At 46.6% G+C, this 27,725-nt stretch overlaps 1 protein-coding gene across 27 annotated transcripts in view; it reads right to left on the bottom strand.

Moving 5' to 3' along the window:
* Wwox (WW domain-containing oxidoreductase) overlaps positions 1-27,725 on the bottom strand; it is a 927,977-nt gene that overhangs the window by 786,815 nt on the left and 113,437 nt on the right. The window contains exon 7 of one of the 27 annotated variants that reach the window (XM_087594251.1): positions 23,232-23,830. Within the exon in view, the coding sequence (XP_087450377.1) occupies positions 23,780-23,830 (51 nt within the window). The 3' untranslated portion in view covers positions 23,232-23,779. 27 annotated transcript variants of the gene reach the window in all.

Raw genomic sequence — 27,725 nt, 5'->3', positions numbered from 1 at the left:
AGAAACATTTTCAATATCTTGAGGCACACCACTAAAATAAAACATTTTTAATTATATGAAAAGCATTTTATTAATAGGCAATTTAGAACGCCTGAGTGGTACCCAAGAGTCTGCAGACCTCAGACCGGGACACAGGAAGACGGAGGTTCACATACAGGCTGCAGGTCCGAGGTGATGAAGTAGCAGGGTATGGAACTTTATATACACAGTTACTGATTTCAGTTGAGAATGTAACAGTCAGCACTCTGTTCCAGGGTGAGGAAACAGAGAGGGCCTGGTGCCACAGCTGCTGTAGACCACATCTCAAAAACTAGCAAGGTGACTGATCGTGTAGTTCAGTGGTAAACACTTGTCCAGCAAGCATGAAACCTTAGGCTCAATCACCAGTACTGCCAGAGAGAAAGACAGGGAGGCCATGAACCCAAGCCTTAGCCCTACGCTGCACTACAAGACAGCAGGTGGTAAAAGTGTATCCTAAAACAAGTCTTAGGATGTCAGAAGCTTCCTAGGCAGAGCAAGCACAGGACTGGCCCAGTGATTCCGGGGACATAAGGAGGCTGTGCTCTAAACACAGCATCTCCTACAAACAAGTTATGAGAACGAAGGGCCCCACCTCCTGGCTTGAGATGCCCTTTCTGAAATCCTCCAATGGCAAGGTTACAGGCAATGGGAGAGCAGAGCCACCACTTCCCAGAACAGACCCTGCAGGTTCCCACACTGGAGCAAGATTCTGCCTGGTTTGAAACATACAGGCAGAGTGTCACTCAACATCTTCCGCTGCTGGCTACGCAGAGCCTTTGCTGCCTCCCAAAACACGGCTGTAAAATGGTATTCCCCAAATCCATCAATACTGTCTGTCATTGAATGGGCACCCCACTGTTCCACGGGTAGCAGATATTCGATTGTTGCGCAGACCTGGGGCAGCATGTGAGATCCACTTGAGGAAATCTGATAGCTCGAAGAGCAACATACACTCCTAAGCTGCTCTCTTAGGGATGTTTACTGGGAGATTAGGAAAACAACAGATGGCAGCCATTGTGTCAACCTAGAAGAGCCGTACAGATCCTTCATTAAACAATGGAGCTGTCAGACATTCTTTCGGATTGTTGAAAATATCACATAGTGGGGAGTGGTCTGTCTTAGCTCCCCTGAAGCAAAGCTATTTGCTGTGTCTCCTCGAGATTGTAGGAGTTGGTCAGAAACCGCTGATGCAGTGTATGAAGTGACGGGGCTGTCTGCTGGTCTACAATCACCCGTGAGACATGGAGGGACTCCAGGGAGAGGCCCTGACCGAATCCACCACTCTCCACTCCCCGGCTTTGTCCTCCATTCAATGGTACATTCAATACACATTCACTCTGTAAGTTCGGGGTAAACCCTTGCTTTCCATCCCATTATTGAGTTGACACTATTCTTCTGTCTGATGGACGGTAACACGTGAGAAATTAAACCCGTCTATGAGGGTCACAGAGTTGAGTCTTGCTAGTGTGACTGCTGCGACCTTCTGTCCTGACTTGAGCTGTCTGGCTCATTAGAGGGAAAAACAAAGCAAAAGGGCAAAACAAAACATAGAAGTCTTTCAAAGCGCTGAAGGCCAATGTCAGGTTCTAGGATAGGAGGAGCTAAGGAGGGGAATCTGGGGTGGGTGAGGGGCACAGTGGGGTAGATGAGCTGGGAGGACCACCAGGGGGAGAGGCTAGAGATGGAGGCTAGGAGGTGTGATAATTCCCACCTTTTTTTTTCTTTCACTCCATTCAGCAAATATGTGGATCTTATGGCATGGGGACAGCCTGAGACTGGAAGTCAGAATGTTGCCCATACCATCACAGGGAATGGTGTGACCGTCAAGAATTTCCCGATTCTGGGGTTGGGGATTTAGCTCAGTGGTAGAGTGCTTGCCTAGGAAGCACAAGGCCCTGGGTTCGGTCCCCAGCTCCAAAAAAAAGAACCAAAAAAAAAAAAAAAAAAAAAAGAATTTCCCGATTCTTCTGAATTTGAAGTTCTTATAATCTAATGGAGAAAATGATGCTTCCTGGCACCATGTATGACATGGGTATGATCCACTGAAGAATGAACATCATAAGCAGAGCGAAACAGCAAGTCCACTCAATAACTAACTGGTTTGGCTGTGAAATCTTAGCCACAAGCTCCTGTGTTTGGACCCTGGTTTCGCTGTTAGGGTCACTGTTTTGGGAGGCTGTAGAAACACTGGGGCTGAGACTTAAACAACTGAGCGGCAAGCCTTTTAAAGTGATGCCTGCTTCTGCTCCCAGCCTGAGCTACCCTGATTCCCGATCTACCAAGATGTGAACAGGCTGGACTGTAGGCTCCCACCACCACAGGCCGAGTTTCTCCAGCCACCATGTTTCCCCCACCGTGACAGACTGTTCCCTCTAAACTGGGAGCCAAACCAAACTCCTCTTCACTGAAGCGGCTTCAGCCACGCTTTTGGTCACAGCAGTGAAAAAGGAACTGATAGAGGCAACTCTTGGTGTCATTTCCTGTGTTCAGGGTGTATGCTGGTTTCTATGCCTCTCACACACTTTCCTGAGTAGAGCGTGAGGTTGCAGTTGGTAAATGTTCTTTTCTCCCTGCCCCTATACCCTCTCCTCGAGCTAAGTGGCAAGAGAAATAACCACTAACCCTCACTTCCCAGAAGAACACATACCCTTGTCTCTAAGCTGCGTGGCTTGTTCCTGTTTTCCGAGGGGTTAAATCCTGTGTGTTTGCTCAGTTATGTTTCTTTTTCCTATGTCTAAAAGACTTCCGTGCTTGACCGTTTTGGGAATAAGAGCTCAAAACTGCTCCACCAGCTCATAAAGCTTGTTAGCCAGAGTTAAGGCAGGAGGGAGGGGCAGGTTCTGTGCTAGCCAAGTCAGCTAGGCCCTTCTCGATGGAAAAGCCTAACAGTCTCCAAAGCCACAGGGCTTTCAGAAGGCCTGTGCAAACACACCGAGGCAAGCACTCAGTGCAGTGGAGAAACACAAAGAAGAAAGTTATGGCTGACATCGGGAACACACTGGATATGGTGCTGGGGATTACCTGAGCAGCTCTTCTCAGGGAGAGCCTCCCTGGACCCTCTCCAGAAGGCCTCAAACCAGGCACACAGGGAGGCTGTCAATGCTCTGACTGAGGCTCAGGAATTAGGGGTACACAAAGCAGACAGAACCTAATACTTCCCGGGACAGCATTTAGAGAGGAACAGCTGGAAGGGGGGCAAGGCAACATTGTGGCTGTCCGCCTCTGAGAAGGAGATAATTTTTTTGTTGTTGTTGTTCCTTAGAAAATTGATGGACAGCTCTGCAGAATGAGCCACACTGTCCATGCAAATGAAACTGCCATCCACTAGTGGATGGTGACCACGAGGGAGGGGAGTATCGAAAGACAGAGTGTGACAGTCACCGCAGACACTGAGACAGAGCGACTGTAAGTAGCTCATCTTCCTTCCCGTGTCCTGTAGCTGTCAGCAATGTACCTAGCGCCTGTGCGCCTCAGTTCCCTCAGCTTTAAAACAGACTGACAAATACGTATTTGCAGAGTTCCCATAAGGATCAAAACCGGAACTACACGCCACTTCATCTGCATGCCACTTGGGAGGGTAAGGCAGGGGGATGTAGGCTCAAAAGAACCTTGGCTACAGAGTGAGGACAGGGCAGGCTTGGGTAACTTAGTGAGGCCCTATCCCATTAAAAATTAAAAAGAGGTGCCAATGGAAGAACCAGGGAAAGGACTGAAGGAGCTGAAGGGGTTTGCAACTCCATAGGGAGAACAGTATCAACTAACTGGACCACCCAGAGCTCCCAGGGGCTAAACTACCAACCAAAGAGCACACATGGAGGGACCCAAGGCTCCAGCTGCGTATGCAGCAGAGGATGGCTTTATGGGACATCAATGGGAGGAGAGCCCCTTGGTCCTGTGGTGAGGCAGGAGTGAGTGGGTGGGTAGATGGAGGAGAACCCTCCCAGAGGCAAAGGGGAGGAGTAACCAGGAAGGGGGATTACCATTTGAAATGTAAATGAATAAAATGGTTAATAAAAATAAATAAATAAAGCGGAAGAAAACTGGGGGGAAAAAGGAAACTGGATGTGAGGGCAAAATAAATATATTTCAAATAATGTAAAAAAAAAATTTTTAAGGAGGGCTGGGGAGGGGGTGGGGACACAGTTCAATGGCAGAACACTTGCCTAGCATTCACAGAGCCTAAGTTCAATACTCATTTCAGAAGGGGGAAACACACACCGAGAGAGACAGAGATAGAGACAGAGACAGTCAGAAAGAGACAGAGAGTCAGAGAGAGACAGAGACAGAGAGAGACACAGAGACAGAGACAGACAGAAAACATGTAGGTATTATTACTATGATACAATTATCATTATTACCATGATTAACAGATTCCAGACTCAGACACACAATACAGTGTCACGTGAAAGAATGGACACATGGTCTCAAGAGGTCACCTTCCACCAAAAAAAAAAAAAAAAAAAAAAAAAAAATGGTGCATGAGCCCTGCCACTTCCTCAGTGACAGAGCAGGAAGCCATTGCCACAATCTTCCGAACCGGGACGGGGAGTTTCTGAACAATTATTCTGATCTAAACGGTGGGTGCGGCCCGACCTTTATCCGGGGCCTAGGTAAATAGATGATATTCCTGCCACTCTTTGCGTTCCTATCGGCCCCTATGCTGAGCAATCAATAATGAATGTTGTTTAAACAAATGGTGTAATTTTCCAATCTGTGTTGTTCTAAACCGACCTTTCCTCCCCGCTGCCATTCGTAATACATGCATAATTCATGGGCCAAGCAGAGGGAGGAATAGGAGGTTGGTCTAAGTGGCCCTTTTTGGGTTGTTTTTGATCATTTGTTATAATCCCATAAATAAAGCAGGCTCGCCGCTGTAAATACACGCCACGTTATCTAGAGGTGTATTTAGGGAGAAAAATAATAACAGCTACGCTACCTCTCGTGGCAACTTCCAAGCATAATTAATTGCTGAAAAGATGTATTCTCCGGGTTGAAAGGCCTCTAATAGAAGGAAAATAAAAGCCATTGTCAACATTAATGATCGAAGGAGCTCCTGAAAGGGCAGCGTCCTTTGCTGTGTGAGGGAAGTGTTCCCCTGGAGACCCTGGGTGGGAGGCACCCAGCCTGTTTCTATCCAAGTAGAGGTATGTGGGAGAATACTTTATACTAAAGACCTCTCAATAAATCACAAATCACGGACTTTACAGCTAGCTTTTGTCACTTTTACTCATGATTGTCGTTGCCGCATACACATGAATGTGCATCTTCATGTGACAAAAACATGCATGCAATCGTGTGTTCATATGCATCCACCCATACATACATTGTTTAAACATTAAAGATAAAGCATGGACCAAGAGGCTTCCAGAGCGAGTGTCCATCCCCTCGGACTCCGATCTGCTATTTGCTCCTGTGTTATAAACCCTTCCGATATGGGAGCGAGAGCAAGATGCCCCTCTTTCCCCAAAGGACACCTTTGTGCATTCCCTCAGATCATAGCAGATGACATGTCAATGAAACGGTGCTTGCTCTCGTCCCGGAGATCAAAATGAGGGCTTAACCTGCAATTTACACTACAAGTCCCGTGACACTTGCCAGATCTGAAGACTTCATTCTAATCTTCCTGGCTGGGGAAAAAAAAATAATCAAATTCTCTAGCAGAGACGTATTGACAACTCTTAATTAACCATGCTAATGGGGGTGGGAAGCATGGATAAATGCATTCCACACATAACCCAAACCTTCATTCGGCCATTAATTTCCACCTCTCCTTCACTAAATCTTATGGAGATAGAGGGAGAGTGATGGGGTGGGAGACGGACATTGACTAATTCTTTCACATTAGAATCTCTTGATGTCTGTGTCTGTGTTATGCAAATCCTTTCCAGACAAGCTAAGGAGCAAGAAAATGGCCAAAGCCCATCCAGTTCAAGTATTCCGGTTCGGTGGTCATCTTTCTGGATTCTTTGGGTGTCCATCTGAAAAGCATTATGAGAAGCATTTTCTGAGACCAATGGAGACTTGTGGTTTCTTCCCATTTTATTGCTGCTTTTGAAAGAAAAATAGTAAAGAAAGCACACACACACACACACACACACACACTCATGTTCTCCGTTGAGCGGTTAACTGCAGTTTCAGAGCTACAAGAGCAAAAGACTACACCTAGGCATTAGCTGAAGCACAGAGAGGAGAAGGGAGCCAGGAGTTCCGTAAGTGAGCCCTTGAAGAAGCGTTGTGAAGCCCTTTCTGGTTTTCAGGCCCCAAAGAGTACACACTAATGAGAGCCCGTGGAAAAGGATTGCGGGAACAGTAACTGAGCCAGGTGTGAAAGAAGCACCCCCTTTAGCTTGTGTATTCCAGTGCAGCCGTGTGAGAAGCTCGAAGACGAAATGGTGCCTCCCTGAGCATTCGAGCCCACCCTGCCTGGGTGGCTCGGTAATGCCACTGAGTCAGGCATGTATAGACCATCTCATCTAAAACAGCATTATCCGTGGTCATCCTTCTACCAGTGGAGGAAGCGGAGGCACCAGCGAAGTCTAGCCACTTCCCCAAAGTGCATGGCTAAGCAGTGTACAGAGCGGAATCATCAGGCAGGCAGGCCGGCCATCATGCTCCAGACGCAAGTTCAGTGCCTTGACTTTGGCAGTTCTGAAGTTTGTCCTACCGTACCACGCACTGCACTCTGGCCGCCAGCATGCTTCCTCGCTGAATCCCTACATGGCCCTATAAATGAGAGCTCACTACTGTTTCCCACACGAGGAGCCGATCTTGCAGAGGGGCAGTGAACTGTCAAGGTCACGGAGCCCGGGAGTGGGGAGCAGTGCATGGAAAGCCAGGACTGTTACTTGGGGTGAAGGAAGTGATTACAAGCTCAGGTCTAGAGTGTGGAGGAGCGCTGCTCACCTGGGAGCTGGCCTCGGCCCTCTGATTACTGCAGGACTTTATTACTTTCCAATTCCCTGAGCTTGGCACACCTGCTCCGTCCTTCCGCTTCTCCTTCCGGTGCCCTTTCTCTCCATCTAGGGACCCAGCCCCTCTACCTCCCTACCCTGCCATCTCTGCTGAAAGTGCTGGGGAAATGGTCACCCTTTCTAGTGCTGCAGTGTAGCCTGAGGTTTTCCATTCCTGAAGGGGAGAAAGGGGGGCGGGGGGAGAGAAAGTGTTCAAGTGAGCACAAAAACCAGAAAACTTGAATGCTGCTAAAATGATCATTTCAATTTTCTGAGAATGTGCTTCTCCACTCTTATCTCCCCCACTTCCACAAGTGCAGGGGTCAACCTCCACAGGTCATGGCTTCTCACCTCTACCTGAAACCAGAGGAGGATATTACAGGGTTTAAAAACCACCTGGACTTCTCCCGAGCTCCAGGTTGCAGACCAAAACGTAAAGGGAGTAAGAGGAGTCCAGATTTACATGGCGAATACAAGCAACTTGCTCAGGCCATGAATGACAGTGCAGAAGGCAGAGACACACAGCACAGCATTAACTCACAATACCCACAGCATGGTGGAGGGCTTGTGGTGCTGCAGGAAGAGCCCAGGAAGGAGCAGGTGGACCTGAGGAAGCAGTGGAGACAAGTCCACACCATCCATGCCCTCATGACCAACCCAAGAGCTTAGGGAAGAGAACAGGACCACGCCTGTTCATCTGTAGCACAGGACATGAGAGACCTATCTTCCGTGCTGCTAAGAGGATATGCAGAGAGCACAGGGCACTGAGCCCAGCCCTGAGCAGATACCTGAAGAGTGTTCATTGGTGGGCAGCATCGCTGTCCCCTCACATGGCTTGTTCAGCCTGTCCCAGAGTAAATGTCCTTGTGAGACTCATCACTCAGGCCCCACTGTGCAGAGAACGGGGTGTTCACAGCTCCCCACTGTGCAGAGAACGGGGTGCTCACAGCTCTACTTGCACTGGGGTCCTCTTGATTAAGAGATATGCCCAGAGGTGCTGCAGGACAGCAGGTATAACTGGGTGGGAGGGAAGAGAACTGGGGTTCTCTTGACTAAGAGATGTACCCAGAGGCGCTGCAGGACGGCAAGTATAACTAGGTGGGAGGGAAGAGAACTGGGGTCCTCTTGATTAAGAGATGTGCCCAGAGGCACTACAGGATGGCAGGTATAACTGGGTGGGAGGGAAGGGAACAATCCCATATCCAGCTGGGCACAAAAGAACCACAAGCACATGCTCAGGGATCAGAAAATGGCCCAAGACTCAGGAGTTGAGAGTCAGAGGAGACCATGAGTTTTTCACAGAGTCAGTAGGGCTATGCAAACTTAGAGTTTGCACTGAACTAACAGAAAGAAAGGGAGAGGAGATTATGGGTAAGATCTGGGTCAATGCAGATGGTACAGTCATCATCTGCATCCACACACTACCTCCCTATTCATCCATCACCCTCCTGCAGGACTGGTCAGTGTCCTTACTGTTACTCCAAGCCCGAGGTTCTCAGCTCTGCAGCATGGCCCGAAAGGCCCACGGTTGGCCGAGGGATCTAGGTCCATTAAGGAGAGATTTGAAAGACTTGATCAAACATTTCAGCTTCTTATTGTCACAGCATTTCAAAGCGTGTCAGTGGAAACACACCCCTCTCCCTGAGCTGCCCTAGGGACTTCGGACCCTCCCAAGCTCTTCACATCTTCTCCTGATACCCCACAGTTCTGTACACTGCAGTCACTCAACAAATATTTTCAGAAGGACAGAACCTGACACAAGAACACCAGGCAAGGGCAGAGACCCTGGAGATTTCTGGCAACCAAAGTGTAAACCGCACTGTGGCTGAGACATACAAACTCCGTCTCTCTGGACAGCCATGTTATCCCATCTTGTGTGGGATAATAATACATACTCATGTGAGACTCCAACCAACCAGACTGTGTTTCTGTGGACCCGCTGGAAAATGGAGTCTCTCACATTCCTGTAGCTGGGAAGATCACCCCCGGGGTCCTGGGATTTATTTCCCTTTCTCGAGAGAAGAGGACAGATAATGAATACACCTCCTCAACTGATCAATGGCCTGCACTTAGATCCTGGCACCATCCCTCCTCCTGAACAAGGTGAAAAGAACGGACCCATGAGTGATGGTCGTAAGGAACTGGCCTCAGAAGAGGAAGGAGAAAATATTAAGAAAACAACGTGGGCGTTTGAAAGCAAAGCCCTCTCCCTGCTGAAGTGGCTTGGACATTCATCTTACTCTCGGACTCTGCTTCGCCAAACTTGATGGAAGTCGGTTGAACTGACATAAAGACCAGCTCAACACGAGCAGCCGTGATTGATGGAACCATTCCCAGCATCAGAGAAAACCGGCACTAAAGGATGCCTTGAGCTTTCTGTTAGCTGTTTTATGACAGGGCCAGTGCTCCCCCGGTGCCCCCTCCCAGGGTTTAAAGAGTAAATTAGCAGAATAAGTGATTTCAAAAATAGAGGGGAATTCAAGAGGGGGGGAAAAAGACCGGGTCACGGGATGTGAACCTCTGGGGGAAGACAGCGGTGACCCCAAAAACTGGGTCCTATTTGGTTTTATCTGGATGCAGCAGTTTGGGTCTTAGGATACAGGATTCAAATGAGCTTTCACTTAATGCCCTTAAGTCATGCAATCACAATGGCAAAAGAAAGAAACTAGCTGTCCTTGGGAGTCGGGATCGCAGACACAGATGTCCCAAATGAGCCACGCTACAGAAAGTTAGGGAGGACGGCCAGCCCGGCATGGCCTGTTCTCGAGTATGTCGTGCTCTTTCAATTTGGAGACAATGAGACATTTGCAGGAGGATTGTACTCTTAGGAGGTTTCTTAATATGAAAGGGAAAGAGCGGGCTTTCAAGAACGCTAGGGAGCATTCCTTCTTGTCCTTTCTGGATTACTGGAGACCTTCCCCCGCCTTCCTCCCCTCTTAGTTTTGAAGAAGGTTAATTATGACCAGAGAGCGTCTTGAAACTTCTTGGTACGTGGGATTCTGCCATTGTTGAAGCAGACAATGGTCCTCTGGGTGCAGCAGGAAATAACTTAGGAAGCACCCAAATCGGAAGCCATGCCCTGGCGTTCTGTGTGATGGCAAACACCCCTTTGGAAAATACCACCCCATTTGAGGATGGAAATCTCAGAGACACTTGGCTTAAAAGGTCAAGTGTCTCTTTGGCTATCAACCATGAGCTAATGCCTCATCATTCCCAATGAAAGGCATCCATACTCCTGTCTTCTCCCTGGCTCATTAGCAAGGCCCAAATATGTTCACTACGCAGTAGATTTTTGGCCTGGTTTAGGAGGTATGGGAGTCTTCAAGTTTCTTTATCTTGACCCACAAGGCCTAGGGCTTTCAAAGCAATGATGTTCATGACCATATAACATACCAGTGAATTCAGTCAGTGATAGCATGACAATCCAAGTATCAAGACAAGACAGCCATGATTCGTCCATGGGTTTTTGATGCTGAGACTACTCAGACCAAAGTCCAGCGCCAGTGAGAAGGTAGAGGTTTGGTTGGGAAATGCCCCAATGGCATGCTCACCACCAAGTTAAAGCTGGGTGTTGGTGGGATCAGAATAAAATGCACCCTCATGCAAATGAGGGTATCCTTCACATGTACGCATGATGCCATGACACAAAACAAAACAAGCTAGCTAAGCATTTTACATACCGGGAGATAATGGGAGGGGATGTGCCAAAATCCTGACTAGGCAGCCTGGGTCAGAGAAGCTTCTGTCTACAGTAAGTGGTGGCCAATGCCAAGACTCAGAACTGGTCAAAGTGCCAAGAACGAATGAGACTGTGAACACAGTCTTAAGGGGAACATCTACAGAGTCCTCTCCGAGGCCCGAGAGACGTCACCAAAGTGCGGGTAGAAGGAACCAGAGTGTGGGACATATTCTGTGGAACACTGCCATCTGGATGTGACATGGCTGCTACGTCCATGATCTCATAGCATTTTCAGATACCTGCTCAAGGCTGGGTTATCTTCACTCTATCATGTGTCTGGGGGTGGGGGTGGTGAGCCCCATATCTCCTTGGGGAGCTGGATGCAGTTAATGGTGTTGGGGGACTCTCAGTGGGGGGTAGCCCCAGGTAAGGCTGCCTTCACTCAAGTAAATAACCCTATACCTGCTCTCATACAAGCAACTCAGATTAAAGGCACTGGGCATGAAAAGCAGGGGGTGGGGCAGGAGGGTGGGCAGGGCAGGAGGGGTGGGTGGGTTGGGGGAGAGGACGTGTTGGGAGCAAAAGGGTTCAGTGGGAGCAGAACCAAAGTTCAACATATAATGTATGGAATTGTGAGCAGATAAGTAATCTTTCTAAAAAAATTAAAATGCAGCCTAGGCATGCAGACATTGGATCTCTCTCAACTCTTTGGCCGTTCCATTTTCTTAATGTACGGCTTCCTTTGTACATGAGAAATTATTAGTTTCAAGAATCCCTCTAACCAAGGAGAATGTTTCTTTTTGCTCCATGATAATGGAGTAGCTGAGGCCCAGGCATTCTGGGCCTATAGAACTCTGTCCATGGGATTTGATCATTGCAGTTAGCCCCTTTCAGATCAAATGATCAACAGAACTGATGTGAAAAACCCTAAGCCAGGCTGCTGCAGGCCTGTGAGCGGTGGCTATTCAGGAGACTGAGGAACGAGGGTCACCAGTTCAAGGCCCGTCATGGGCTACACAGCAAGCTCAAGGCTGGCCTGGACAACTTAGTGAGACACTGTCTCAAGATAAAAAGCTAAGAAGGATACAGTAGCTCATTAGTAGATAACTAACCTAGCATGCAAGAAACCCTAAGTTCAATTCCCTGTGTAGAAAATAAATGTGAATATGAATAATGCAGTAATATCTGATGAGGAGATGTGGCAAGGAGGTGGGGTTTAAAAACGGAGATCAAGGCAGAGGTGGAATCCTATTCTGGACGTGGAGAGTCTCCAGGTCTTCATCATCAAGAGAAAGAACGGGCTGTGGTGGAAGGTTTCAATGAGGCATGTCAGGAAGCACGGCCCGAATGGCAACCGGCATCATCCAGGATTGCTAATAACAGCTGGTCATTTCCTCATGCCTCAGGCTCCGGGAGACATTACATGTCCTGCCTCGCAGTCCTGCTGGGGACATTAGTTCATTTCCACCAGAAAAATATAGTTTGTGATAGTTATGGCTAACTGTCAACTTGATGGGATCTGGAGTCACTTGGGAGATGGCCCTTTGGGTATGCCTGTGGGGAATTATCTTGATTACATGAATTAAGCTGGGAAGACCTACTCACTGTGGGTAGAACCACTCTTGGGTTGGAACAACTGGGGAAACTGAGCTGAGAGGAAGCACGCAGTCATTGTTCTCGGCTTCCTGGCTGTGGAGTTAATGTGACTGGCTGCTTGCTGCCTCAACTTCCCTGCAACGATGAACTGTCTGTCCCTCAAACTCCAAGTCAAGCAAACCCTCCATCCACAGGGTTGACGCTGTCAGGTATTTCTGTCACAGCAACAAGCAAAGTAATAAAGACGACCACTGTCACCTCATGCCTTGCGGACCCTTCCGTGTCGCTGGGTTAAGTTGCCTGCCCTCCAGAGATGGAAAAGGAGAGGGGCAGAGACCAATACCCAATGCAGGAGATAACTAGACCATCTGAGAATCCCTCTGTGGTGTGCAGAGCCTAAACAAGGCCCTTGCTGGGAAGTGACCAACACAGAAAATCAGAATGTTCGGTCCTGACTGCTCCAGAGTCAGTATTCCTTCAAGTTCAAACATAAGCCTGTGTCCTGTGATTGCACAGAGGGGTGACCTGATGTGAGATTCTCAGTCCTCCTGGACATTCTGAGTGATGTCTGCCTTCACCCTCTCCTGTCACGGGTATATATGTGTCCTAGAGATGAGAGAACAGTCATCTAGCAGAGAGGGAGACATGAGACTGTCACACCAACCCATTTCCACCTCTTCAACAAACCTCTTCAAACTTCTCCTTGGCCTATAGGTTTGTGTCTCATTTACAATGGAATGCAGCAGTTGGTGGGACCACAACGAAAACTCCTCATTATAAACTAGGAGATGTGTGGAGAGAGAATTATTTACCCAAAGGCTGTGCTCGGTCAGTGTTGCCCCAATATTTATTTAGCCCACACACAGAGAAGTTGTGTTAACATTTGCCAGAGAATGTAACTTTATAAAGTAACTGGCTTTTTTTTTTTTTAAAAAAAAAAAAAGACAGCCTATCATTTTACAAATAACTTTAGAATTGCTCCAGTTAAATGGCTGGCCTCTCTCAGGTTTGTCTTACCCAAATGCTAAAGAAACAATATCCAGAATTATGTCTCATAAAATACAGGTATTACAGACTGACTGTTTAGCCCATTAAAGAAAATGGAGAGTGAAATGTGAATTATTTCTACCCAAGGCAGAAGCAGACAGAGTTACCAAAATTACGTTAGGCCAATGTGGCAATTCTTTAAGTCCGAGGGGCAGCACGGCTAACGGCTCCTATGCCAAAATCCTATTAGGTGGGCTGTATTTGTCAGCCAACAGTGACAGGAATTCCATTTCTCAGACCCAAATCGAGTGTAGCTGGAGAGAATTTACCCAAAACATTTGTTTTTGGTTAATCAGCAACATTTGCAGGCCTCGAATATCCTGTGAGAGTGAGGCCTGTTGAAAGGAGAATACCACTCTAGGCTGTTTATTTAATGAGTAAGAAAACAAGCAGGGGGGGGGGTGGGCAAGGTGTGAGGCCCAATGCTGTCCTCTACCAGAGGGAGTCAAGCTGAGATCTGATGCTGTCATAATCACTCACAGTAACAAACCACAATGATCATCACTTCCCAGGTATGACACGGTTGATAGACACAGGACGAGACCGGAGGAGAAAGGCAGAAAGGGAAACGCCCTGCTTCTTTCCCTATTGCTGTGATAAAATACCCCGACAAAAGCAGCTTAAGGGGGCCCGGAGAGACGGCTCAGTGGTTAAGAATACTGGCTGCTCTTCCAAAGGACCTGGGTTCAAATCCTAGCACCCACATGATAGTTCACAACTGTCTCTAATTCCAGGTCCAGGGGATTTGATACCCTCATACAGACATACACAGAGGCAGAACACTAATGTAAAGCCACAGGTTTCTCCTGGCTTACAGTCCAAGGGTACACCCTGTCTACCATGACAGGAAAGTCTAGGCAGCGGGAGCTTGAAGCACATGATGTCCCCAGTCAGAAAGTAGAAAACAATAAATGAGTGTATTCAGCCAGCGTTCTGCACTCTTACACCGTCCAAAACTTCAGTCAGGGAATGGTGCTGCCCACAGTGGGCAGATATTCCATCAATCCAATCAAAGTAGCGATCATAGCTGAGATTTGAGAACACTCAACAGGTGAAAGTAATTAAGAGACGCTGACATGAACTATGCTTGCTTACTCTGCTGGAAACCATGGTTCAGTCACAGGTCAGGGTACTTACAGCTGCACAATGGGGACTCCCCAGCCATGGTACTGATGGAATACAGTGGGTGCTGGACCATGAGGTTACAGTGGAAAGCTAGAGTATCAAAGTAGGTGAAGACCACACTTACTGAAATAGGAATCCGTAGGACAAGAGAGACCATGGCCACAATAAAATGAGGAATGTGTGGCACTCCTTCATTCTTAGAGTCTGCTAACTTTTAGCAACTTTGCTTCAGTTCTCAAAAGAGCTAGAGCTGGTACCCAGTTCCTTGCTTGCCTTCTCAGTGGGATAGAGGGAGAGGAACAGCTACCCATCCCAGCCTGCCCCTAAGAGGCATTCTGTGAAGATTCATTTATGAATAGTACAAATGTACATCATGAGGCCTCTCTCTACTCTGGGAAGACTGATGTGAGTGACAAAGATATTTAGAGACCCACAAATCGAGGACAAAAATGTTAAATTTCCTCAGGGAAGTTCCTCGGGTGCTTGCTAGGGATTATAAAGGAGGAAAAATTCCAGAGATTCTATGGCTTTAGACAACAAAAATTTGCTCTCTAACATTTCAAGAGCTCTGAAAGCCAGCATCAAGATGTCTGCAGGGTTGGTCTACCTCAAAGCCAGTCAGGACCCATCCCAAAATCACATGGCTCTCCAAGGTCTTGGTGTCTCATTGATGGCTACATCAATGATTTCTGTGTTTACTTCCTACTTTGTGTACCCCTCTGCCTCTTCACTGTTGTAAGAATTGTAGTTATTGGAGTCGGGACTCATTCCTCTTAAGATTCTTCAAAGACCTAATTTCCAAATAAGGTCCCAATCAGGTTATGGTTGGCAGTGGAAGGAGATACGTGCCTGGGCCGGAAATGTCATCCTGGTATCCACAGGCAAGGGCCGTCCAAGATGTGTGTGGGTGTGTGGGTGTGTGGGTGTGTGAGGGTGATATCAACTGTAGGACTTCAGCACAGGAGCTCAGCAGACAGATTCCTCCACCCCTGGAACCTGACAAGAGAGCTTCAGTACCTCCATCCTTCTACCTACCACTGCACCTCTCATACCCAGTGTCGGGAGAAACCTCCAGTGGAGGGGCAGAAATGCTGTGACAATGACACTAATGCTTCGTAAGTGAAAATGTGATTAAGAACACAAGGCAGTAAAAAGAAACCAGGATGCTGACAAGTCTCGAGTTAGCTAAGGACAAATTCGACCAACAAATGGACTTGCTAAAAATTTCAGGGGGAAAAATAACTGCTTTTTTAAAAAATTTTTATTGTTCTTGTATTTTAGACCACTGTGCATGCTGGTTTACCATGAAAGAGGCTGCAGATGGGTCTTTACAAGCCTCGCTGAAAGACTTGCTTGATCCAGGCAGCCTTATCCCCAGGAGGAAAGGTGGGGTGAGGAGGCAGGCTGGGCTCCGGCCAGGAAGGCTCGGGGCAGCCCTCCCACTCCCACCAGCTCCACCAATTTCCCCCAGGAGGTTTGGTTTAATGAAAGAATTTGGGAGTCACAGAAAAGACTGAAAAGCATTGCTGTATGTCAGAGGTTGGCAAACCTTTTTCCTCCTTTTTAGGTAGAGGGCCAGATGGTAAATAATTTAAGCTTTGTGGGCCAAGAGGCAAAGCCAAGGCCACTCAGAGTCCTGTAACAGGAGAAAGCAAAGCCTTTTCTTTTTGAAGAGACCCAAGAACGTTAGCATTGAATCTGAAATATTAACTCAATTTCATTTGCATGTGTCAAAAAGTAATATTCCCTCCTTCCTCCCCCACCCTCCTGCAACCATTTAAAATTAGAAACCTACCCAGTTCTTATTCTTGCCCCCAAAAACTGCAGACTGCATTGGGCCCAGGCAGAATAATCTATAACACCTGGACTAGGTTTTTGCAGGCCAGGCAGAACCCAGTCCTAAAAAGAGACCTGCTAGCAACCGCTGTAAGGGAGATTATGTGGGAGTCCATGACCCAGAGGGAAACAGATCTGGCAGCTACTGAAGTAACACACGCCTTCAACAGGCATTCCATGCAGGAAGCAACTGCTCTCTGCTCGGTTTTCAAAATCATAACACTAAGTACAGTACGTACATAACTTAGCAGAGAGATGCTTTTGTCAAATAAACATATCTTTTCAAGTTACAGCTAGGAGCTGAAGAGATGACTTAGCAGTTAAAAAGGCAGCGTGCAGCTATTGCAGAGGGCAGGGATTAGTTCCAAGCACCGACGCCAAGTAGCTCAGGAGGGTCTATAAAGCCAGTTGCCAGGGGTCAGATGCCTCTTCTGGACTCCATAAGCACCTGCACTCATGTGCATAGTCTCATACACAGACACATTATAATATATATAAAATATTACATCTAACAAGCCCCTCTCTTACCACGTAAGTTGAATTGTGGTAGAGAAGGCAGGCACAAGCTTCTTGTCTGCATTACACATTTTCAGAGGCCATCAACAGAAATCTGAATCACAGTGATAAAGTACCTCATGCATATGCAAATCAATCAAACATTATCTTGGCCTCTGGCCTCTGAACCTACTCTGGAGCTCAATGAGCCTGGCACACCTTACCACCAAGGAACAACCCATCTGTCCCCAGATCCCCGAACCTCCTCTGTGGCCCTTGTGCATTTGACTTCTTGCTGACTTAAGTCTAATCCTGGTGGCTTTGCATATAGATTTCCGGGGATTCTAATGACTTACCCTTCTTGAGCATATTCCATAACAGATCAGACAAACCCAGAGTAAAAATGTGCTTTCTGCCCTACGAGAGTGGGGAATGATCTGAGAGGCTCTTGGGAGCAAACCCAAAAGCAAATACAGTGTCTAAAATTGCTCTGAGGAACTGTGAATTCTCTAGCACAGAAGAGGAAGGCCACAGTGACCTCCGCAATTCCGAAGTGACCCACTAAAATGGCAAGACGGCTGTCAAACTGGAAATCAAGAGCAACTTCAGATCAACCCTCCTCCATGTGTGACAGGTCTAGGAAGACCTCCCTTTATCCCCCATAATTGCACAAGGCTGCATAGAAATAATATGTGAGCTATCACTCTGAACCCCATATGTTCTGAATAAATTACATCATCTACGCTCTTCAAAACACGGCGAAGAAGCAGGTTTCCCTCCACTTGACAGATAAGGAAATTGTAACACGGAATAAATTAACTTGCATGCATTATATAAGATAAGTAAGCATCGGAGGAAAGCACTCAAAGGTGATATCTAGAAGCTAGAGTCCAGACAGACTGTCAAACTGTGGTCTAGGGGCAAATCTGGCCCTCAGCCTGGCTCTACAAATAAAGTTTTATTGCAACACAGCATCCATGTATGTATTTTCTATGTTGTGTCCCTGTTGTAACACCAGAACAGCATTCTAACAGGACTACAGCGCTCACAAAGCTACAAGTACTTACCACGCAGCCTTTTGACAAGAAAGGCCCCTTATGGATTCTCACTAGACTACAAGCCTGGGTTGGTGAAAGCCAGCTGCCTCATAGGCTCTCAGTTGAAGCCTCACATCTGGGTAATTATTCAGATCAGAAGCAGGTAGCCTTGGAACTTCTTTCCCAAATACACCAACTGCCCTTACAGTCTGGACAATGCAAGTGTTCAGAATGAGAGAGCAGCCTGTTCACGGGCGGCTTGCTAGACAGCTTTGTCCACAAGCCACACAGGAGCTGCATAGGGTCTACCATGTTTCAGTCTACTTGAGAGTTTGGTTGACACAACAGAGAGCAAAAAGGGAAGCAAAAAGGCACAAGGAGAGAAGGAGAGACCTAGAGATCGTGGGGCCACACTGACTGACCATGGAGGCAGAGCTGAAGGCCAGGATGGGTGGAAGCTCCTTCTAGCCACAGGAGAAACTGGGAGTCTCAACACCATGACCTCAAGTGCACTTCCACGGCCTGCTACCAGGGCATCGAGTGAGCTGGCCTAGCAGGCTTGTTTCACTAGGCCAGAAACCAAGGCCTAGAGGGATGCTACCTGTCAACATATACATGCAAACAATTATAACAATTTGAAACACATTCTTAACCATTTTCGTTTGCCTCAGTTATTGCTAACGCCATCTTTGTGGGAACTTTTTCTTGTTTAAAGCCAGCAGATAGCCTGGTATGATACACACCTTTAATCTCAGCATTCAGAAGGCAGAAAGGTCAGTGGATCTCTGTGAACTCAAGAAGAGCCAGGGCTATACAGTAGAATAAAAGCAGGAAACAAACAAACAACCCCCCCTGAGCCAACAAGTAAATGGCAATTGACTCACTATTGTTCATTTTTATTCTGCTATACTCTGAGACGGGGTCTAGTGTAATCATTACAGAGGCTTCACTCAGCAACTCATGGAAACAGATGAACAGACCTGCAGCCAAACATTAGTCTGGGGAATCCTGCAGAAGAGAGGAAGGACTGTAGGAGACAGCGGGGCCAGGACACCACAACAAAACCCATAGAAGGGGAGCCTGGTTTTGCTGCAACTTGATAAGCTGTGTTTGGCTGATACGCTTGGGAGGCCCAACATTTTCTGAAGAGAAATGGAAGAGGAGTGACTTGGAGGTGAGAAGGGAGGGACTGGGAAGGAAGAAGGGAGGGGAAACTGCATTCAGGATGTAATCTACAAAAAAAGAATAAATAAGGAATACATAAAAATAAAGTGTTTAAACCACCCAGAAGGGTACTGCAAGTTGAGTTTTTATCTTAATCCCCTTGCTAGGAAAGACAAGTAAGAGAGGAAAAGAAATGAGAGAGAGAGAGAGAGAGAGAGAGAGAGAGAGAGAGAATGAGCAAAGTAAAGCAAAGGGAGAAGGAGGGGGAGGAGGGGGGAAAGAGATTTGGAGATAGAGGAGGAGGAGGAGAAGGAGAGAGAGGGGGGGAAGGAGAGATTCTATATACAACATCCTTCTTAATCAGTTTTGTTTTACTTAACTTTGAGTTGTGAATCCCTTGTGAGATGAGACTCACAGCATTTTATAATTCTGGTTCTATTTTTAAAATACAGGTGTGTGGTTTTCTGTCCAAAATCAGCCCAACAGACAGTGAGCTGTGGTCATGATGTGATAAGAGGAGCTGCCTGGGACTTGGAGAGCTGTTAGCACTTTGCCTCGATGGCTTCTTGGTTCTACAAGTTCAAAGATACCCAAGTGAGCCCAGGATTTCTCAATTGACAATACTGCTGGGTTTCAGTGGCGTTAAAGCCAAAATGACAATGATGGGAAAGGAGAGCTGTGCAGCTCCTGCAGCCTAAGAAGTGGACACACAGGCCACCCTTGAGCTGGGGCTGCGGCAAGAGTCTGGGCCCACACAGCACACACGTGAACTTCTCATGACCCTCAAGTACACCCCTATGATATATCACACACACCATAAAACAGCCTTGTAATTACAGAGAAAAATTGATTTTAAAAGGCCTATATCAAAATTAATAGTCATAAAAATATAATAACCCATGTCAGAGAATTTAGAGACCAAAGAATATTTTTAACATTATATCTCAAACTTATAAATGTTATATATAGCATTCACAGGGGCTTTTTTTAAGTGGAAGAACTAATGCATTAGGGATTTATTATATAATCTCAATATTTAAAAATAAGTATTAATACCCCCCTCAGGCCTAAAATCAATAAGTTCATCTCAAATCATTAAAACACTGATTCCGGGGCACATTCTCCATGTCCCAGACTTAAAGGATAAAGTGCCTGCGTCAGCCAGAAGAGGAAGCAGTCACGCATGCGCCTGCAACACCCAACACGGGGAGGGCTTTTCCCAGGGGAGCAACCAGCACAGAGCTCCAAGGAGAAGAAACTTAGAATATTTGGGTGAAACTGAAGTATGTCCTGGAATGAAAACTAAGCCAGTAGAAGCAAATGTTTTAAATTCTTGGTTCAATCTCACTCCAGAAGCTGAAACCCACAGCTGGTACTATTATTGGACCAGAAACCTCTGGCTAGACAGTTCGTAGGCCCTTGAGAAACTTACTACTATCATTCTGCTAAACAGACGTGGTATGAAACTAAGCCCTAATAAGTTATCAGTATATCATACCTATAGATTAATGTACCTCTCGATACTCACCAGAGAAGCTTCTATCTGTAGTAGATAGTGACTAAAACAGTCATACAACTGGCCAGAGTGCAGAGACTAGGGGCCAACAGAATTATCAGCCCTACGGGGGAACACATATACACCCTCAGGCCTCCCAAAGTTAAGAGTGTGAGAGCCACAGGCCACAGTATCTGCTGGACCTAGCATGGCACTACACATACAAACTCACAGAAATTGTGACCATAGGGGCTGGAGAGGTGGCTCAGTGATTAAAGCCCTAACTGCTCTTCCAGAGGAGTGGCAGCTCATAACTGTCTGAAATCCAGCTCCAAGTGATCTGATGCCCTCACCCATACAGGCAGACAAAACACCTCTGCATATAAAATAAAACTAAATGAATCGTTCTTTAAAAGGGATTTGGGATGACGGGCATGCGACCCATGTGAACCCAGGTCTGATGAGTTCATGCAGCGAAGAGGAGCAAAGGAGCTAAACATGGACGCTCACCCTAGCAGGGGAGCTACTGGCAATTCTGTGGAAGGAGGAGTCAGTTTTACTAAGAGTGTAGCCTCTGGTGGAAGGCCACCAATCGAGAGTATTTGGCCAGCATAGATGGATTGGATGGGGTTTCTTTTTTTATTTCTTATTAAAGGACACATGTTAGATTACTGGTGACAAAAAAGTGCGTCTCAAGAGGATTGGGGGAGGGGAGGGGTGATGAATATGATCAAAACACATTGTAGGGACTTCTGAAGGAACGGATAACTTTTTTAGGTAAAGTAAGTTCTTGGTTAAACTGCAATAATACACATATACAATGTAACATAATACACATATATAATGAAACCCGCTGGTGGGGTGGAGCCGAACATAAAATAGGTAACACATTAAAATCATCCTCAAGTATCCAGTCAGCAATAGTATACTTCAGGCTGAAAAACATGGGAAAGGGAGAGGTGTCACAATAAAACAAAAGAAAAAAGGAAATTAAATACGTGGCTACTGTGATTGGAAAAGAAAGTGTCCCAAAGGGAGACGAACAACTTGGTGTGGCAGTACACGTTGGGTAGGGACAGCGGGCTTTAGCAATGTTCTCAGGCCATTTCAGATGAACACAGGGAAGGGCGGTGTTCCCAGAGACTCACAGCTCCAGTGTCTGCTCTGGGCCAGAGACGCTCCCAGCTGAAAGCGGCCACTTGCAGCCACAGCTATACAGGTCTGTTTCTTTCTTTTCTCCCACCATCTGGGAAAGGTAGACCAGCAAACAGAGACAACACGTCTAGAAACCAACATGGGCATCTATTCCTTTCTCAAATTTTTGATATTTAGTAGAAAATGAGGTCTGAGTTGAGGGGCAGTTTATATTTTTCTGTAGCTTTTAACAAACTTGATCATCTAATCATCCTTCATTAGGCAAGCTTAAAATAATTATTTTAAGCCTCTAGAGAAAAATCCCCAACTCTGACATTTGGTTTCTCTTATCTTGACTCAGAATCTATTCAGACAAAGACTTCTCACTGACAATTTGGTCCCTTTTAAGAAACACTTGTGTGATGCTTGAATAAACCCATAGGCCCAGAGGGAGTGGCCCCACTAGGAGATGTAGCCTTGCTGGAGGAAGTGTGGCCTTGTTGGAGGATGTATTGCTGGGGATGGACTCTGAAGTCTCCTATGCTCAAGCTACTGTGAGTTCCACATGACACACAGTCCCCCTTTTACTGTCTACACAGTAAAATGTAGAACTCTCAGCTCCTTCTCCAGCACGGTGTCTGCCTGTACGCTGCCATGATTCCCACCATGGCCATAATGGACTAACCCTCTGAAGCCATAAGCTAGTCCCAGTTAAATGTTTGCCTTTATACGAGTTGCTGTGGTCATGGTGTCTCTCTACAGCAATAGAAACCCTGACTAAGGCATCTTGCCTAAAAGGGCCACCTCTCCAAACATCTTCCACAGCTCTGGGTTTGCACCCTTCAAGACAGAAGCTAGACCGACAGGTTCAGGACTGTTGTGGTGAGGAGGCACCAGAGGAGTTACAGTCAGCAGAGAATGTAAGAAAGAGACATCGCATAGAAACTCTCTTACGAGGCCCAATATTCCAGCTGTAACTCCACGAACATGTAAGTTTGCTCCTGATCTCCAAAACGCTAACATGACTTCCTCAAAAGAACTGAAAATCTTCTTTTGTAAGTTGTCCTGCTCTGTTTATTTTTTAAAAGGTGATTTTTAAGGCTCTGAGTAGAGCAGTGAACGCGTTCGCTCTGGAAGAGTGTGCGTGACTGTACCTCCTTTAGCTGGAGCACAGATTATGTCTTGACTTCTGTCCTAACTTCTGTACAAGGATACCAAGGCCTCCCCCTCATTCACAGACGCATGATCTTAGTATCTATGCCTAAGCCAGAGCAGGCACTCAGGACCTATTGAGTGACCGAGTACCTGAATTCTACAGACTAGAAGGAAAACTGGCCTCTTTAAAAATTAGCATGTCTTGCAGAACAAAGGGCCTGGGCAACCCTGAAGAGCAGTCCAGTGGGAAGTCATTGCGAACAATGCCCAGGCCGTCAAGACAGGCCCAATTCCGGCCCTGCAATTCTCTGAATCAGCTACTCCTTAAGTTCACATATTGCTCTTCTCAGCCAATGGCAATTCCGGGAGAGAGGCAATTGATAATAATTATGTTTTCTGCCTTCTCTCGGGTTATGAATTTATCATGATACGAAAGTCGGGCAACTCTGATGCCGCGTTAACAATGATAAACACCATGAAGACAAAAAGAAACTAAATTTAAGCATTTAGATTCTGCAGGGGAGTTTATTAAACAGATTAACTAGGGAAAGGCAGAGCTACACAATTATGGAAATCGGGCAGCAAAGTTCTAGCTGGCTATTTCTGATGGCCACCGGAGAGCGTGTCTCGGATGCCCTGGATTCTGCGGGTACCTTACCATGTGCTTTGCTGTCATTCACAGTTGCATAGTTGAATGCTCATTAGTTTGCATTCAGAAATTGTAAAGGGCAAATTCGAGCTGCATAGTAATATGAATCGCTTCGTGGACACACGCAGTGACCATGCCAAAGCCACCTCTCCTGGGGAACCCATGTTCAGTCTGACAGCAAGAGCCATGAAAGGGTCTTCAAAAGACTTCGGTTCGAAAGGAAAACGTTGAGAGGCAGCCTTTCATCTGGAGTCATCTGTGTCCTCAGTCACTCCTCTCTTCTCCCTAGGTCTCCCCAACAACAGCAGAGGCACCAGCCGCCGCACAGTAGCAAGATGGATACAGCAGCCAGAGCTAGAGCAGAGGAAGAGGACACTGGGTACACATGCTCCTTACCTAGATGCAGCCAGGCCAGGCCCCTGGGAATATTGAAGTGGCTGTCGTTTTCTGTGTGAATAGATGAGAAGTACCTTGAGTAACCTAAGCTTGTGGGACACGAACATCAGAATGTGTGGGAGAATACACATTCAGAGAGGGACTAGCCTCCTCTTCAATGTCCTGGCTGATGTATTTCCCTGATCTTACGACATTTGATTTACAACAGTGAATTCACCTTCCCTTCTACAGGGCCCTTGGAAGTGGATTTAAGATCAAGCTTCCAGCCCAGTGGTCCCTAACCTTCCTGATGCTGCAGTCCTTTAATACAGTTCTTCATGCTGTGGTGACCCTCCAACCATAAAATTATTTTGTTGCTACTTTGTCACTGTAATTTTGCTGTGTTTATGAATCACGGTGTAACTATCTGATGGGGGTCACGACCCACGGGTTTGAGAAGTGCTGTTCTAGCTGAAGAAAACGAGGCACTTCCCTGAAAGCCTATGAAAATGCCCCACTCTGGAAATGGTTACTCTACAGGTGACAGTGCTCTCCCTGGAAAGCTGCAACTTGAACCTACATGGTTAGTCACCCAGGGTATGATGAGATGAATGCATTCACCAACGTAACCAAAATGCGATATCGGCTTCCCTTCTCATCAGTTCCAATGTTAAAAATTACTAATGGTTTTCCAAGGCTGGCTGCCAGGAATGCGGCCCACTCAAAGTCGGTGCCAGTATGAATGCTGCAACCCTGCTGCCCCGCAGCATACTCCATGGGGACACAGAGCTACAGACCCAGGCCTTTCTGAGGTTCACTGGAACATTCTAAATGTGATTTTAGACCAAACACTTGCCTCTCTCTGGTTCCAACATTTCCTGTGGATATTGGATAGATTGGGCTATACTGAACTAGAAAGAACAAATCAAGGGAGGGGCTGAGACTGCTCTAGGGAGGAAGAAGAACGAAGCAGCCAGGAGTCAAAGAGGAAAGGGAAAGGGTGGGTTGGTTGGTTATTTGGTTGGTTGGATGGTTGATTAGTTGGTTGGTTGGTTGGTTGGTTAGTTGGTTGGTGGGTTGGTGGGTTAGTTGGTTAGTTTCAGGAGACAAGGCCTCACTATGTAGCCCAGACCAGCATCAGACTCAATCTCCTGCCTCTACCCCCATGCACTGGGATCATAGCTCAGACCGCCTGCCCTAAAGTGAAGCTGTGCAGGATTCCTTGTGCTCTAAAGGCTTGTGGCTTACATGTATGTGCAGTCTGCAGGCCTGCAGCTCATATGAGTTAAGGACAGTAAAACTCGAGATGTAACTAAGCCAAAACCCAGGATTTAGGTTGAGAGTCTGAAACCAAAAGACACTGCAAATGAACACTTGGTCCCTAAGGAGATTAGCCTGTGTTCTGGAAAGCCAACGATGAGGCTACAGAGAACCACCAAGGTTCTGACCAATTGGGGATGCTTTAAATTATAAGATGTAAAGGACAATGTGGAGGCAGGGCCTCCAGTTCAATAAGAAAATAACATATGAGTGCACTGCCTGCATACACATATGTGAATGCTGAAAGTGGCATCCAGTCTCCTAGAACTGGTGTTACTGGCGGGTGTGAGTTACTGTGTGGGTGCTGGGAATCGAACTAGGGTCCCGTGTAACAGCCGCAAGTGTTCTTAACCATTGAACCATCTATGCGGCCCCTTAATTCTTCACTTCAGTTTAAAAGAGAAACTTGGTGGATGATAAAGAGCTTGGGACCCACCCCTGGGTCTTCTTCCTTGAAACAGATTTATGAAAACTTTCTGAGTATCGACAGTGTGACAGTTAGCTTCATTCTTACAATGGAAAATCCATGTTTATCCCTATTGGTCTGTTAAATTTAACCAAGTTGAGAAGGCATGGCGTCAGGTATAGGAAATATCCATGGGGCTATAAAACTAGGGCACACAGGTACTCCAGGAACAGACAGCAAATATCTCAATGAGAACCAACCCTGGCATAATTGAGGATAACAAGTGGCCCAATGTACAAGAATAAGGACAGGTGATACTTGCTACATCTGACTGTCTTCTGTACTGCTATTTATTTTGAGGTAGAGTCTCAAAGTATAACCCAAACTGCCTCTGACTTCCAGTCCTCCTCCTTTAGCCTCCCAAGTGCTAGGACTGTGGGTGTGTGCCACCATTCCCAGGTTCGACTTCAGTATATCCATCACCAAAGGTTCAAACACTCTAGTATTGATGTAGAGCTGCTAGGCACCGAAACTACCACAGCTCCAGGCTCATACAACTTCTCCCACACATCTAGAATGGAGACGAGACTTATATCACACCTCAATGATACATTTGTTAATGGATGATTAACTTATTATGCTAATGGACTATCCCTCCCAAAAAAATCAAAATTAAAAATCCTAAAATGTCTACTTTTTAAGTTACCTGAAATTGTGACTTATCTAAAAGAATAAAATATCTGTTGGTCCACATGAACTTTCACTCAGAGACACAATCTATTCTGATGTCTTCCCTGGGTCAACTGCTACCTCACTTTGGTCTCCAAGATGAACTTATATGAGAAGAACTTACGTCCTGTGCCCTGCCCTCTCTCATAAAGGCTCCAAGAGATGGGATCCCAGCATTCGTGACAGTATCTTCCTGCAGCTTTGACTAAGATTTCTCCATGGCCAGAGCCAGGTGGTCTTTGATGACTGTCTCTTAGCCAGAGAGATAACCTCCTGGCTATGTTGGTATGGTGTCCTAGTGACATCTTGTGGTGAAACAAAATATAGAGATGCCTAAGGTTCCACCCATTTGACTGTGCCAGGGGGTGTGTGTTAACCCAAGTGACTCCTCATTTGTCCTTCCTTTGGTATAAAAACTAGAAATACACATTTGGGTCCAGTGGGTAGACATGATTTACCACATATAAAAGCCAATGACTCCATAGAGAAAAACCATGACCTTGATTTGCACGACAGACACAGTCACAGCAAGCCAACGGTTCTAGGTTCGCCTCGTCACAACCATCCCAGTGACTGGTGAATGAAAATGGTGGAAGGTGTAACCGAGGCACAGACATATACACAGGTGCCTAGGCTTCACAAGTAAAACTGAGTCGGGATGACGGGATTCCAGCAAGTGCTGGAAAGACTGCTAACATTCAGCCAGGAATTCTGTGAGCTTGGAGCATCCAACTCACAAAAGCTAAAGGTTCGTGTGGCAAACACAAAGTGGGCAAGACTGAGCCTCCCACAGACAAACTGATTCCTTAGCCATGTTCGGAGGTCACTGGCAGTGACTGCAAACAGACAGAAGGTACCTGCGGGAAAGACGGTAACAGAAAGGGTGGCCATTGGCACTTGAACTAACAGAGGTGAATAGAAGCAGACGGTTGACTAATATTAGTGCTCACTGTTGGTCAGTGAGGAGGTAAAGGCACTGGGCACAGAGGCCCTGGGACATGAGTTCAATCTTCAGGATCCACAGAGGAAGGAGAGAATGGTACCAAGCTGTCCTGTGACCTACATAAACACAAGCAAGTGCACACAAATGCACATGCACAAGCATACATACACACAGAAACATACACATACACACAGAGAGAGACATACACACAGATATACCAAAATAATTAAAAATAATAATAACAATAATAAATGATAATAATATGGTATCCAAAGTCATTTCTCTTTAAGCCTTACTTACAAGTGCAGGAAGGTCTATAAGGTGTAAGGGACCTAACATGTGGGAGCAGCTCTCAGCAGAGCCTGCTAGTTGGTAGAAACTTTCCTTCGCCTTTGACACACTGCCATGCCCTTTGGCCAATGTGCCCAGCAGCTGGAACCATAGCAGGGCCAGGCCTGGCCTTCATCCCCTACTCAGTGTGACAATGGACGAATCTGGATGCACACCTTTGTTTCCTGTCATTGTCCACTGGAGTGGCATAAGGACGAAACCTCAGGTGTGAAACCTCG

This window comes from Rattus norvegicus, chromosome 19 (genome assembly GCF_021556685.1).
Source record: "Rattus norvegicus strain SHRSP/BbbUtx chromosome 19, alternate assembly SHRSP_T2T, whole genome shotgun sequence".
Lineage (NCBI taxonomy): Eukaryota > Metazoa > Chordata > Mammalia > Rodentia > Muridae > Rattus > Rattus norvegicus.
Note: the sequence above shows the minus strand (reverse complement) of the source record. Positions and strands in the feature narration are given on the sequence as shown.